Here is a 16237-nt window from a genome sequence, read left to right on the forward strand (position 1 = left end):
GAATTTAAATATTACTTACCCAAAGGACAGGGTGAACCAAACAATTGTAAGCTTTATTGTATTATCCCTGACTGGGTAGTTGAAACATCTCATAAAAGTCAACCAAATCTGTGAAATATGCAAGAGTTAGTTTTCTTTTACAGTTAGCCATCCAGCCCACTCCCCAACCCCCTCCACCAGTTACAAAAACACTGAGTTTTCTTTCAGCCAGATTCATTCCAACTTAAAATGTAAAACCTGAAGGCTGTAGGGAACCAAATACTGCAAGTTTCACCTTTTAGCTTCCTGCAGGCCAGTGGGCAAAGTAACCCAAGACCTCAGGGCACCCCATCCCAGCCAAGACTCCTTGCCTAGCACTTTTCCTTCCCAAAGATGGAATGTCTTTCCTAAGCTAGCCTGCTTATCCCATGGGGATCCTTTTACCTGGTGCTAGTGCGGGAATTAGGTGACCTGGGCAGAATCGGGCACAGCCCTACTCATGGAACTAGTGTAATCAATCCTGCTTCTGACCAACCTCAAATGCAACAGGTTGGGCAGCAAGTCAGGGCACACTTTTTACTTACTCCGTAGAGTTCTGTCCGGATCCGAACAAAACACCTCCGGTACCATGTTCCTGTGTCACTCTCAATTTCAATCAGTTCATCTATTTGTTTTGGGGTTTTGATTCTGTTTACCTGTAAAGAGTGACACAGGGTAAGTGCTGAGTTCTCTTCTCTGAAGGCTTATAATTTGTTTTGAAAGGAGCAAAACCCAACTCCCACAGAAAGTATATAATCACTCCATTCATATATGAGACTATTGGCACAAGTATACAGATCCCAACACCACCTAAAAGAAGCGAATGAAAGGGAGTACCAAAGAGTAAAGGGGAAGAACAAGTAGCAATGGAATAATATGAAACCAAAATACCCTTCTTTGAATCTTAACCACAAAGGCACACATTAGCAGATAAAACATTCAGAGAGAATAGCTTCTGGATTAAGAATTATTTGGCTTGGAAGAGTCCAGGCCAGATGGCTTTCCAGGGGAATTCTACCAAACATTTAAGGAAGAGTTAACACCTATTCTCTTGAAGCTGTTCCAAAAAATAGAAATGGAAGGAAAACTCCTAAGCTCTTTCTATGAAGCCAGCATTACCTTGATTCCAAAACCAGACAGAGACCCCACGAAAAAGGAGAACTATAGACCAATTTCCCTGATGAACATGGATGCAAAAATCCTCAGCAAGATATTAGCCAACCGGATCCAACAGTACATTAAAAAGTTATTCACCACGACCAAGTGGGATTTATACCTGGGATGCAGGGCTGGTTCAATATTCGCAAAATAATTAATGTGATTCATCACATCAATAAAAGAAAGGACAAGAACCATATAATCCTCTCAATAGATGCAGAGAAAGCATTGGACAAAATACAGCATCCTGTCTTGATAAAAACCCTCATGAAAGTAGGGATAGAAGGAACATACCTCGAGATCATAAAAGCCATATATGAATGACTCAATGCTAATACCATACTCAATGGGGAAAAACAGAGAGCTTTCCCCCTAAGGTCAGGAACGAGACAGGGATGTCCACTCTCGTCACTGTTATTCAATATAGTATTGGAAGTCTTAGCCTCTGCAATCAGACAACATAAAGAAATAAAAGGCATTCAAATCAGCCAGGAGGAGGTCAAACTTTCACTCTCCGCAGATGACATGATACTCTATATGGAAAACCCAAAAGATTCCACTAAAAAACTGCTAGAATTGATTCATGAATTCAGCAAAGTTGCAGGATATAAAATCAACGCACAGAAATTGGTTGCATTCCTCTACACCAACAATGACGCAACAGAAAGAGAAATCAAGGAATCGATCCCATTTACAATTGCACCCAAAACCATAACTCAAGAATAAATCTAACCAAAGAGTTGAAAAATCTATACACTGAAAACTATAGAAAGCTTATGAAAGAAGTTGAAAAAAGACACCAAAAAAATGGAAAAAGATTCCATGCTCCTGGATAGGAAGAACAAATATTGTTAAAATGTCAATACTACCCAAAGCAATCTACATATTCAATGCAATCCCTATCAAAATAACACCAGCATTCTTCACAGAGCTAGAACAAATAATCCTAAAATTTGTCTGAAACCAGAAAAGACACTGAATAGCCAAAGCGATCTTGAAAAAGAAAACCAGGGGCGCCTGGGTGGCGCAGTCGGTTAAGCGTCCGACTTCAGCCAGGTCACGATCTCGCGGTCCGTGAGTTCGAGCCCCGCGTCAGGCTCTGGGCTGATGGCTCAGAGCCTGGAGCCTGTTTCCGATTCTGTGTCTCCCTCTCTCTCTGCCCCTCCCCCGTTCATGCTCTGTCTCTCTCTGTCCCAAAAATAAATAAAAAACGTTGAAAAAAAAATTTAAAAAAAAAAAAAAAAAAAAAAAGAAAAAGAAAACCAAAGCAGGAGGCATCACAATCCCGAACTTCAAGCTCTACTACAAAGCTGTAATCATCAATACAGTATGGTACTGGCACAAGAACAGACACTCAGATCAATGGAACAGAATAGAGAACCCAGAAATGGAGCCACAAACGTATGACCAACTAATCTTTGACAAAGCAGGAAAGAATATCCAATGGAATAAAGACAGTCTCTTCAGCAAGTGGTACTGGGAAAACTGGACAGCGACATGCAGAAGAATTAATCTGGACCACTTTCTTACACCATACACAAAAATAAACTCAAAATTGGTGAAAGACCTATATGTAAGACAGGAAGCCATCAAAAGACCTATTGTTGACATCATTTATAAGACACTGAAGATCTTATTTACGTTCACCTCATGTCTTATGATATGTCTGCCTAAACCTCTTTCAGATAAAACATTATTAGTCAAATTGTATATGACTGCATATGTAAAAAGATTTAAAAACCATTGTACCTTCAAAAAATTCTATGCATCCAATTTTCAGTAATTAAAAAAATTTTTTTTAGTTTATTTTTGAGAGAGAGAGACACACACACACAGTGTGAGCAGGGGAGGGGTGGAGAGAGAGGAAGGCACAGAATCTGAAGCAGGTTGCAGGCTCCAAGCTGTCAGTACACAGCCCGATGCGGGCTCGCACCCACAAACCGTGAGATCATGACCTGAGCCGAAGTTGGCACTTAACCAACTGACCCACCCAGGTACCCCTAATTTTTAATAATTTAGACGAGCATTCCCCATTGAGAGTAAATTTTGTAACTAGAGGATGGAAGAGCATTCCATGCGGAGTGAATAGTACTCGCAAGGGCAGTAAGCGCAACACGTCTCAGTGAAACAGAAATATGAGGAATTGAAAGATAAGCGTAGCTGGTGCAGAGAGAGAAAAGTCCACAATCTGGCCTTTTCAGGAAAGGTTTCCTGGCCCCTGGCGTAGAGGATTCTCTGAGAAGCAAGTACTCACCGAGAATACTTTCTCAGGCTGACCCCGCGCTCTCATGTTTGTATCGTGAATTAACTTCAGAATCATCCAAGCTTCATCATGTTTTCCAACCTAAGAAATGCAAATAGACAGTGAGGTGCGAAAAGATGAAACACTTATACTCCCTGATTTTCCCATAACCATCTTGTGTTGTCAGATCAAATTGGGTGTAACTGTGCAAATGGGATATCCCACTGGATATCCTTAAGGACATTAGCAGTTCAGTGGATGGGTGGACCTGTAACTATAAATAGCATCTTCGGCTGCTAAAATTTCATGTATAAAAAAATAAGACATCTTCTCTTCACTAAGTGAAAAGTTACTTGCTTCGGGAGGAACATTAGTGCTTTCTGGCCACGAGAAAGCTTTTTCACACACTGATCCTTTAAAAGCATATCCCCATAAAGCCAACCCCTCCATGGTTCCATAGCAGCAAGGGAAAACGTACCTCCTAAAGAGGTAAACACACTTTCCTAGAATTCGCAAGGAACTCTTTCCAACATATGTAGCTTCCTTGAATATTTGTAGTTATAGGTGTTACCTCTAACAAGAACCGTGGGCTTTCAGGCATGAATGTGAGGGCCACCACTGAGGAGACACAGGGGAGCGCACAGACTATCACGAACACACGCCAACTATGAAACTGGTAGGCTGATCCCATGCTGAAGCTCCATCCTGGAAAAGGAAGAAGAGAAGAGTGAAGGAGAGTGACCCTCAGACTGCCTGCTGGGAAAGCGAGGACCCCGCCATCATCGTGGGTGTCCACACTGCAAATTTATTAATCAAGTCTTAATAGAGAAGAACGACCCAACGTGGGGATTAGCCACAGTGACCAGCTCAACTACACAACCACTGATAGGAGTGGTGAAAGAAAAACCAAAGGGGTCAGGGCTTAAGTATGGGGATGCATGTGTGCTTCTGTACAACCAAATTCCAAAGGCCATGATGAATTTGGAATGCTTTTTTCCAACAGACCACTGTGATGGGCATTTTGGTTTGCTCCTCCAGTCGCTGACTGCCCACTCCTCTCCACCCTGCTGTGTGCCAGGAAACAGACCACTATGAAGGGAGTCAACTGGCTCCCTTGCCCACTGGCTTCCACTGGGTTTGGATAAAGGAAGCAGGGGCAGGAGAGCAGAGAGTGGGGACAGGACACTTATTTCCCTTGCTTCCCTTCTGCCTTGCCCTGGCTGGGTGGAGGTTTGGCATTGGTTATGCTTGCCCTCTGGGCCCTTCTTCTATAGTCATAGCTCTTGTCAACTTCTGGCAGTCCCTCCCTCTTCTTGCCCTTTGATGCCCAGGTGGGTACAAGATGTCCTCCTGCTACAAGCTCCTGGGTACTTTATTATTCCCTACCAGTTTCTTTTAACTGTTTCCACATGACTCTTTAGTGATCCCTTGAAAGGGTGTCTTTGGTTTGCTGCCCAGCACCCAGACCAGTACAATTATTAAGAAACGGCAGTTGTCGGGGCGCCTGGGTGGCGCAGTCGGTTAAGCGTCCGACTTCAGCCAGGTCACGATCTCACGGTCCGTGAGTTCGAGCCCCGCGTCAGGCTCTGGGCTGATGGCTCGGAGCCTGGAGCCTGTTTCCGATTCTGTGTCTCCCTCTCTCTCTGCCCCTCCCCCGTTCATGCTCTGTCTCTCTCTGTCCCAAAAACAAATAAAAAATGTTAAAAAAAAAAAAAAAAAAAAAAAAAAAGAAACGGCAGTTGTGGTATCTCTCCATATGCACGTGTCCTAAAATAGATCAAGAGAATTTTAAATTTCTAAATAGTATTTTTACTATAATATATATAATAAAAACAAGCATTATGGGATACAAACAGAAAACTCTTTAAGAACTAAAAGCCAATATTTGGATGAGTATAGAATGGTTAAAAGCTACATTCAAACATAATTCTAAAGGAGAAATAATGAAGGATAAAAAAATCTAATTGAAAACAGAGAGGAAATGTATACAGGCATAGGTGAATTATATTAGGCAAAATTTTAGTTTTTGGCATTGCTTGGCATTTATAAGTCCTTCTGTGAACAAAAGTCAGGCCATCCCTAAGAGAGCAGTGTAATTATTCATTATTTACACAAGAGCCAAGTGAGATTCTGAGGGTGACAACTTCCTCAAAGCCACAAAGCTGAAGTTTCATATCAGAATCTTCTCCACCAGGATTTGAGGCCACACTCAATTTCATGTCTATGCACACTCACTTATAAACAGAATTTGTTGACAAACGACATAAACATCAGTGACATGCTGTATCAATCTTAGATTAATAAATATTACCTGGGAATTTAACACATGAGGATTATATGAACTGGTAAATTAACCACATCACAAACTTCAGGAGAGGATGTCTACTCTCATTGTTCTATGTAGCAGAAATTCAAAAGCCTCAAATATCCAAAAACACAGAAGAAATTTTATGATGGAACAGAGAAAACATACCATGTTCACTTCACATTTGATCTGAGAGCTTCTCATAAAGAATGTCTTTTTAAAAAAGATCTAGATCCTATTATTTTACACACTGGATGAAAAAGAAAAGCTTTACACATGGCTGAATGAAGCAAAAGCAATGCTTTAAATGTCAGGCTACAGCACAGAACTACGTCACACTAGTGGATAGACCAGGAGACATCTTGTGATAGAATAATGCTCCCTCTCTATGTCCTCATCCCCATGCCTAGACCTGCGACTATGTTCCCCTATTGGCAAAGTTGCCTTGCAGGTGTGATCCCATTAAGGATATTGAGGTACAATGATTAAGTGATAAAGCTGGGCTCGTGCTTACATAAACATAAGAGCCTTTTTGTAAGAGAAAGAGAGACACAGAGATGTGATGACAAAAGTCAGAGGTGAGCTTGAGGAGAGACCTGAAGATACTACAGTTCTGGCTTTGAAGATGTAGAAGGGGCCACACACCAAGGAACGTAGGTGGCTTGCAGAGGCTGGAAAAAGCAAGGCCATGTATTTTCCCCTCGAGCCTCCAAGAAGCCCTGCCAACTCATCTAGACTTCCAACTTCCAGAATTTGAGAATAATAAATTTGTGCTGGTTAAAACCAGTAAGTTTGTGGTGATTTCTTTTCTTTTCTTTTTTTAAATGTTTATTTATTTTTGAGACAGAGAAAGACAGAGCATGAATGGGGGAGGGGCAGAGAGAGAGGGAGACACAGAATCGGAAGCAGGCTCCAGGCTCTGAGCCATCAGCCCAGAGCCCGACGCGGGGCTCGAACTCATGGACCACAAGATTGTGACCTGAGCCGAAGTCGGACGCTCAACCGACTGAGCCACCCAGGCACCTCAGTTTGTGGTGATTTCTTACAGCAGCATGAAGAGAGCAATATGCTTCTCTTTGCAGTTACAGCTTTAGGGCTTTCTTGATTGACAGCAATTACATTAAAGAATTTCAGCTCTTCTCTATGAAACCTCAGGCCCCTTGCTTTGGCTCGGACTTCTCTAGACGCTTCTCTGGTGATTTCACTCTCCTTCTCGACAGCTGGTCCTGGTATCACCCTTCACTTCCCCTGCTCCTGAACCTCACAGCAATAGGGAAGAGACTGATTGCAGTGTGATTCCAGTTGAGCACTTTTCAGCCTACAGAGGAAACTGGACTACACATAGAATCTAAACCCAGAGGAGAGCTAGCTGGCACAGAGTTCAGCTTTCCTCAGCTGAAAATTCAGTTTTTTCAGGTAGATTCTTCTCTCTAGCAGCCGAAGCTTAGCCTATTCATTGTGTTTCATGTCATTCTCTACTTCATTAGCCATGAGGTTGGTCTTCTGACCCCGTGATTGGGGTGTGCACGTACACATACATTGTGGTCTTGCTTTACATAAAGGGTGTGTGGTCCACTCATTTCTCTCTCCTTTTTTTTTTTTGCAATATGCTTTCCCTAGGCTCCAAAAACTCTTTTGTAACCTTTTTAGGTACCTCTTCAAATCTCTAGCCATCTACTCCACTCTGTGCACTTGACCCTACCTCCTGTTTTCTTTGAGAAAACAAACACAGAGAGAACCACATACATCTCATCTTCTCGCTGCTGAATACCCCTACCCACCCGCTCCTGTCCACACCCTCTTCCTTCCCTTAGGATCTTGGGCAGTTCGTCTGTGGAAACCAATCCAAGGTCAACCTGTCCACGTGGCTCTGGAGCCCAACTTTCTCTCTCTCTCAAGGACAGAACTCCTGTAGTTATCTATCCCTCCTCTCCAGCCCTCCTCATGGTGTTCTCTTGCCTTACTCAGTGGGTCATTTCCTCAGCACACCCATCTCCACCATCTAAGAAAAAACCCTATCTTGACCCCCACAGGCCTCTCCAGTTGCACAGCTACTCCTCTATCCCCATCACGGCCAATTGTTCTCAAAAGAATGGTCTATAGCAACTCTATCCACTTTCTCATCCAATATTCTCACCTCAAATAGGCTTCTGCCCCAAATTCAACAGAAATTGTGCCAGTCAAGGTCATCTGTCTTGCCAAATTTAATGGTCACTTCTCCATCCTCTTCTTACTCGAACTCTCTCAATCATTCCATATAGTTGACCATTCTCTTTTCTTGGAAGAAGCTATTCTCCTTATCTTCCTCATCACTACATGTATTAGTTTCCTTCCCACCTCAATGACTTACCTTTAGTTTTCGTAATGGCTCTTTCTCTGACTAGCTCCCCAAAGTTGGTATATACCAAATATTGACTGTCAGTCCTGTTTTCTGGCTACAGGTTCTTTCTTGGAAGACTCATGGATTCCCATGACTTTAAGCACCATCTATATGCCATTGTCTCTGAAATACAGACTGTTTTCTTTCTAGAGCTCCAGAAACCCATCTCCATCTGCCTATTTACATTTTTACAGAGGTGTCTAAGCATCTCAAAGTTACTGTGTCCAAAATGGAACTTCTGATTTCCTGCTCTGCTATCAAAGAAAAGTCTTGTTTTTCCTTCAGTATTTCTCTTTCAGCAAATGATACACTGCCAGCCGCCCAGATATTTGTGCCAAAAACCAGGACTGCATCCTTGACTCTTCTTTTCCCCTCACCACACTCAAGGTCCAATCTCTCAGCAAACTCTATCTCTCCAATAGACCTCCAAGCCACCCATGTCTCCACCTCTCCCTGGTACCACAGAGCCCCTGTCTGGCAACACTGTACCCCTGACTTTCAGCAGGAGCCTCACTCTCCTTTCCCTGCCTCTCCTGGTGTGTCACAGGCCACTCTCCCGACAGCAGCCAGACTTATCCTGTTGAAATGTCAACAAGAGCATTTCATTCTGCTTCCTGAAAGCCTCCAATGGCTCCCAAGACCTTTGGACTGAATCCAAATGCCTTGCCATGGCCTCTGGAGCCAACAGAAACAGATCCCTACCTACTTACCTGAGCTCACCTTCTGCTGGTCTCCTTGCCCTCTTGGTCCAGATCCACCTTCCTGCTGCCAGTTCTTTGAACATACAAAGCTTAATTCCATCTTAGGGGCTTTGCCTTATTTCCTTGGAAGCCCAGCCATACATTTGAAAATAATGTTTGTTATGTTTTAGCTGGCCTTTCTATGAGTTTTGAAAGTGAGAGGGTCTTTCAGGCAGTCTCATCACCAGTGTAGTTCCCTTGGGGTCTTTGCTTGATATTTTCCCTGCCAGAACTGCTCTGCCTGGATATTTGCATACATTCATGCTTCCTTCACACCTTTCAGGTCAGTTTAAGGTTATCTATCTCTTCAGAGAGGCCAATCACTGAATCCCACTCTCCATCACCAAGGCCTGTTTTATCGTTTCCACAGCACAAAGCTGTCAACCGCATTGATTCGTTGACATGTTTACTATCTGTCTCTCTCCCCGTCATCAGAGTAGGAACTTGGCTTTTGTTCCTCACCAATATATTCTCAGTGCCTACAGCAAGTCCTGGTCCATAGAATAATGTTTTTAAACATCTGCTAAATGAAAGCACACACACACACTCTCTCACAGTGTTCGTGTGTGTAGATGAACACATGAAAAACCACGGCAGGCTAGTAAGACTTATTTTCTATTGTTATTTTAAAAAATGTACTTATTTACTTATAGAGAGAGAGAGCACGGGAGCCAGGGAGGGGCAGAGAGAAGGGGAGAGAGAATCCCAAGCAGGCTCTGCACTGTCAACACAGAGCCCAATGTCGGGCTCCAACTCATCAACGTTGAGATCATGACCTGAGCTGAAATCAAGATTCAGATGCTTAACCCACTGAGCCACCCAGGAGGCCCTCTTTTGGCATTTTTTAAAATGCACCCTAAATAGCAAAACAACAGATTTACTTTTTCAAATTAAATTAGTAATTTATATAGTGTAAAATTGATTACTTTTCCATTATATAGTTCAAGTTTGATCAATGTACAGTCACGTAACCACCACCATAATCAAGATGCAGAGCAGTTCCATCCCCCTAAAACATTCTTCCCTGCTGCCCTTTTACAGTCACCCCTTCCTCCCTCCCTAACCACTGATAACCACTGGCTTTTATAGTTGTCTTTAGTTTGGCTTTTTCCAGAAGGTCATATGAATGGAATCATACTGTACACAGCTTTTTGAATCTGGCCTAATACACTTAGAATAATGCCCCCGTGCAGACTGTCGCACATATCAATACTTTGTCCCTTTTCACGGCTGACTACAATTCCCTTGTGTATGGGATGGATCCCAGCTTGTGTATTCACTCTCCAGCTGAAGGACTGCTGGACTGTTTCCAATTTCAGGTGATTATAAATGAAACAGCTGCAAACATTTCAGACAGGTTTTTTTGCATCCCTAAGACTTCCTTTTTTCTTGTGTAAATACCCAGGAGCGAGTTAGTTGAGTCATAGGATAAATTTATATTTAGTTTTATAAGAAACTGCGGAACTGTTTTCCACAATGCCTGTACCACTTTACATATCCCTCAGTAGTGTGTGAGAGCTCCAGCCGCTTCTCATCCTTCCTGCCACTTTTTTTTTTTGTCAGTTTAGGCATTTTTATTGGCCATTCTAATAGGTGTATAGTGGTATTTCACCACAGTTTTAATTTGCATTTCCTTACTGCCTAGTGATAACCTTAACTTACTTTGTTTATTCATTCATACTTTCTCTGAGCGCCTGTAAATGCTAGTCACAATGCTCCACGGTGTGGAGGCTAATAAGACTTATTTTCTGCCCTCAAGGAGTTCCAGTCTAGTTGAAGAGGCAGATATTAGTTAACAGACACAAGAAACAGTACCACCCATGCTAGAAAAGGTTATGAAGAAAGCGTGGTTGGAGTACAGAAGAAGCAGAGGTATCTACCCAAAGGAGTATTTTCTTCAGAGCCTCAGCTACATTTCTTTTCTGATTTGGGTCCTGAACAAAGAGCTAATTCTTCAGTTTCTAACATCTGAGTTAGAGATACAATTCAAATCAATACTTAAGAAGTGGGGGTGCCTGGGTGGTTCAATCAGTTGGCCATCAGACTTCAGTTCAGGTCATGATCTCACAGTCAGGGAGTTGAGCCCCGCGTAGGGCTCTGTGCTGACTGCTCAGAGCCTGGAGCCTGCTTCGGATCCTGTGTCTCCCTCTCTCTCTGCCCCTCCCCAGCTCATGCTCTCTCTCTCTCTCTCTCTGTCTCTCAAAAATGAATAAACGTTAAAAAAATAAAATAAAAAAGATACTTAAGAAGTGGATGACAACTGCCAAGACAGGTTGTGCCATGCTTGGTCAATAACTCTTTTCTTCCTTATTTCAACCATCTGACCTGGAGAGAAGGAGGACAGCTCTCAAGTGAGAGGAGGGAATCCTAGGAAGGGAGTCCACTGCTACTCCCCTTTTATGACATGCCCCTGCAGGAGGCGGGGTCAAAGACTGAGGGATGATATTCTGTGGCTTGAATGAGAGATAGACACAGTGAAGGTTTTCAGGAATGGCTGTGCAGATGCTTTGTTAAACTAAAACACCGTTACCTGGACCAAAAGCGAGTAAAAGAATGAAGTGGTGAGACACTGACCACCCTAACTATTTAGCCATGAATTCTTGGGACTCCTCTCCAGCTCTATTTCAAGACGGCTTAAATTTGAGTTTGAAAATGATATAAAACCTAAACCACAAACATCAGGAAGTGGGGAGACATCCACAGGAGTGAAGGACTGGAAAAAGAAACCAAGCCACATGCAACTAGGAAAGTGGGTTGTTGCTTTAGGACACTCATCTGCACTTACAAAATGGATTCTCTTAAATGAGTCTTCTCTGTTGGTACCCACACCTTTCTTGTCTTAAAAAAAAAAAAGATGCTTGTGTGGGAGGTAGTTCTAATTATCCTTTGGACTTTGTTTAAAAAAAAATACTCATTAAAATGTCATAGTGAGGGATTTATCTACATATAATGTAAATTCCATGCAAGGAAGGACCTCAATTAGGGTATTACAGAAAGCAGTTACTGCATAGCACTAATCAGTGTGATGCTAATAAAAGCATTATGTGTCCTGCATAATAATCAAGGCCATTTACAAGCCTCAAGCCAATGTACTTTAGGACTGCAGAAACCAGCTGCCTCCCCAGTGGTGTGACTGTCTGAAATCTTTCAGGGTGCCAAGGCAGAGGTATGTGATGCATGCAGAAGAAGAATGCTGGCTTTCATGTTCCTTTTTGGCCTTGGTCTCTGATGCACTGGGGAATGAACACCTACTTTACTGATCACTATTTGGTTGCCAGTTATGTGATATTATTAGGACACAGCCTTTGGTAGGAAGGCAGATTTTAGATGCAAGACACAGATTCGGCGTTCGAAAACATAAACAATCCATGTTAATAACAAATAAATAAATATTCTATGTGAGATGAGTTTTTAATAGCCAAGAAGTAAACCACCTATATTTATTTGTCACTGGTCTTCATTCACAAGGTATACAGACAACTAAAATTCTCTTTAGAAAAGCAGCTGAGGGGCGCCTGGGTGGCTCAGTCGATTAGGCGGCCGACTTCGGCTCAGGTCATGATCTCACGGTCCGTGAGTTCGAGCCCCGCGTCGGGCTCTGTGCTGACAGCTCAGAGCCTGGAGCCTGTTTCGGATTCTGTGTCTCCCTCTCTCTGACCCTCCCTGTTCATGCTCTGTCTCTGTCTGTTTCAAAAGTAAATAAAAACGTTAAAAAAAAATTAAAAAAAAAAAAGAAAAGCAGCTGAAAATCCATTTTCTCAAGTGGCCAACAAACACAGGAAGGGAACAATGACCAGATGAATTTCTGATTTTAGTCTTACAGAAATAAAATCGTATCCCCTCAAAAGGTCACTGGTTTACAATATAAATACTATCTAATCAATATGAAACATTAACACTTGGCTAGAAACTCAGGTTGTCATGCATCTAAAGTCACCTGTGGCTTTACAGCCAGATACAGCTGGACAGTCCCTGTTGCTCATAGCAGAGATTTTCACCTTCTCTTTATTTGTGAAAAAAAAGAAGAGGAGAAAGAAGCAGGGGGGAGGGGAAAAGTTAAATAAACCATGGTATAGCCATGCAAAAGCACACCATATAGCTACTGCAAAGAACGAGGTGGATCTTTCTGAACTGATATGGAATATGTCCAAGTTACACTGTTCAGAAAAAAAAAAAAAAGTTCTTTTCCAAACAGTGTAAATAGTAATGATTTCAATTTTATATACACATAAAACATGTCATATGTAGAAAACAAGCTGGGGGGGGGAATAGACTAAACTATTTTATTTTTATTTCATTTTTAAAAATTTTATTTTAGGGAGAGAATGTGGGCAGAGGAGAAGGGCAGAAGGAGAAAGAGACTCTTAAGTGTGGAGCCCAACACAGGGCTCAATCCCACGACCCTGGGATCGATCATGACCTGAGCCAAAATCAAGACTAAGATGCTCACTCAACCGAGCCACCCAGGCAGCCCTTTATTTTTATTTTATTGTATTTTTTAAATTTTGACTAAGCTATTTTAACCGGCAACTCAAGGTACGGAGTGGATGCTAACAGGGGACTTGCACTTTCGGCATTACTTGTTTAATTTGAGTATCATATTACTTTGTAATATTTTTTATTCAGAAAAGGAGAAAAAGCTTTTCAAAGAGTTGTAAGCCTTTGATTTTTCTCAAGTACAAGGTATGATGGGAAGAGAGAAAGGATAAGGAAAGTGGAATGAGAACTGTGACACTACTCAGCATCCATAGAACTTGTGGAACTAAACCAAGGTTGATTCTGATCGGGACGAATCAAAACATTGCCACTACACGGGCGCCTGGGTGTCTCAGTCGGTTGGGCGTCTGACTTCAGCTCAGGTCACCATCTCGCGGTCCGCGAGTTCGAGCCCCGCATCGGGCTCTGGGCTGACGGCTCAGAGCCTGGAGCCTGTTTCAGATTCTGTGTCTCCCTTTCTCTCTGCCCCTCCCCTGTTCATGCTCTGTCTCTCTCTGTCTCAAAAATAAATAAACGTTAAAAAAAAAATTTAAAAAAAATTGCCACTACAGTGCTCATTTATGGATAGCAATGACAAAGTGCCAGCGACTACCTTGGTGTCTCCAGGTGGGAGAGAAAACAACACTCATAGACCTTTGATCTTTGAACCAGTAACTGTAATCATTTTCTGATTTTGGATTCTTGGGGCAGAGGCCAGCTGCATCTTGAGCTGCAATCAGCACTACTGCCAACACTGATACACAAAGCAATCACACACACACACACACAAATTGGCAGGGATCTGCCTGCAGCACATAACCACGCCTTTGAAAAGTGCGAGCCAATTCAGCTGGAATTATGCACTCCAGGGAGAGGGCCCAAGTCCAACTAACTGCAGGAGTCATCTTTCTCTACGAGGAGGCCCAAGCAAAAGCTCATTTTCCCTATTAGTTTCTCTATTTCTGTCTCTGAGCTCTGGTCCTACTATTTGGAATGCACAGAGTGAGTGGTCAACAGCAGAAGGAAGTCATGTTACGCTTCTGGTTCCTGAGTGTGGCTTGTCACCCTAACCGTGCTTTCAAAGAAACAAACTTCCTGGTGGCTTTTTTGGAAGTTATTTATTTTGAGAAAGAGAGAGAGAGAAAGCAAGCAAGGGAGGGGCAAAGAGAGAGGGAGAGAGAGAGAATCCCAAGCAGGCTCCACACTAAGCGCAGAGCTCAATGCAGGCTCCATCTCACAAGAACCGTGAGATCATAACCTCGGCCAAAATCAAGAGTCAGACACTTGACCAACTGAGCCAGTCAGGTACCCCTACCTGGTGGCTTCTGAAAGTCAGAAGTTCATGGGCTTGTTTTCCAAGGTTACTTTTTTCTGTTATATCTTCTGTGAGTGCTTCAAATATGAAAAGAGAGAATGAGAGGACCTTTCCAGAAAGAATTCCTGCTGCATGTATGACTCATTTGAACATGGTGTTTCCCAAGCTCCACTGAAAGAAATAATGAGTCCAAGGGTTTGAAAAAAGCTGATAGCATAAACTCTGTGTGTGTGTGTGTGTGTGTGTGTGTGTGTGTGTGTGTGCATGTTTGTGGCTGTGTGTGTTTCTGATTTCAACAAAGGTCCTTGGGTATTTTCTTTTGTAGACAGTAATATAATATTAATATTATGATAATGTAGGTCAATTAAAATTTTATCAAAGATTTTTATGTAAATATTTACTACAGTAGCCTATAAAACTGGCAAATTTTGACCACATGCAAATGAAGCTTCTATCGTAAGTGCATATACAGGCAGCTCATTACTTTTTAAATATACATTGTTATATATTCGTATATATTATAGCATATCTTCTAAACACACATTGACACTCCTTCTCTATTTTACTCGCATAAATATTTACTTAAAATTAACTGTATATGTGTGCAGGTTTATATTAATATATAAACTCGTACAGAAGCTGATGACTAGTCTTTGGAAACTGAAGAACAAATAAAACCAAATACTGGCAAGTCTTACACTGGGTAGAAAGTTGAGCCAACAGACTCTAAAGTTCATTCTAGGGCTAAGCTTCTTTCTGATTCTAAAATCTTGTGCCTAGAACAAATGAAGCCATAAGAAATTCTTTCTGGAGTATAGATCCATGATAAGAAATGAAGCACTTTCAAACTTGACAAAAATAAAACTAAACAAACTTGTAAACTTAAACTGCAGTTAGTTTGGACACAAATGCCAAAGGCTGGGAGAGGACTCATGGCAAGATAATGATACTTATTTGATATATCAGTAACTCAGTCTGCTATTAAAGTAGCTGTCCTTAAAAATCCTTTTAAATTATTTTGTAATCGAAGTACAGTAAACACACAATGTTATATACATTAGTTTCAGGTGTGAAACATAGTGATTTGACAAGTCTGTTCCTTATGCTGTGCTCATCATTAGTGTAGCTGCCATCTGTCACTTTACAAAGCTATTATGACATCATTGACTACATTCCCTATGCTGTGTCTTTTATCCCCATGATGTAGTCACTCAATAACTGGAAGCCTATGTCTCTCTCTCCCCTTCACCTGTTTGACCCATCCCTGTACCTCACCCCCTTTGGCAGCCATTAGTTTGTTCTCTGTATATATGGGTCTGTTTATGTTTTTTGGTTTTTAGATTACAGGTACAAGAAATCATATGGAATTTTATCTCTATGATTTATTTTACTTAGCATAACACCCTCTAGGTCCATCCATGTTGTCACAAATGGCACAATCTCATTCTTTTTTATGACTGAGTAATATTCCATTGTATATATACCACATCTTTATTCATTCATCTATTGATGGACACTTGGGTTGTTTCCATATCTTGGCTATTGTAAATAATGCTGCAATAAAAACAGGGGTGCATATATCTTTGTGAATTAATGTTTTCAT

At 41.8% G+C, this 16237-nt stretch overlaps 1 protein-coding gene across 1 annotated transcript in view; it reads right to left on the bottom strand.

The window, feature by feature from the left end:
- The window catches only part of SV2C (synaptic vesicle glycoprotein 2C), a 232759-nt gene that overhangs the window by 38302 nt on the left and 178220 nt on the right, over positions 1-16237 (bottom strand). The window contains exons 5-8 of the mRNA XM_058729253.1: positions 3990-4123; positions 3431-3520; positions 564-674; positions 20-108 (exon numbers count right to left, since the gene is read on the bottom strand). Of these exons, the coding sequence (XP_058585236.1) occupies positions 20-108; positions 564-674; positions 3431-3520; positions 3990-4123 (424 nt within the window). The remainder of the gene's footprint in view (positions 1-19; positions 109-563; positions 675-3430; positions 3521-3989; positions 4124-16237) is intronic.

The sequence above is a fragment of the Neofelis nebulosa genome, chromosome 1 (genome assembly GCF_028018385.1).
Source record: "Neofelis nebulosa isolate mNeoNeb1 chromosome 1, mNeoNeb1.pri, whole genome shotgun sequence".
Classification (NCBI taxonomy): Eukaryota; Metazoa; Chordata; class Mammalia; order Carnivora; family Felidae; genus Neofelis; species Neofelis nebulosa.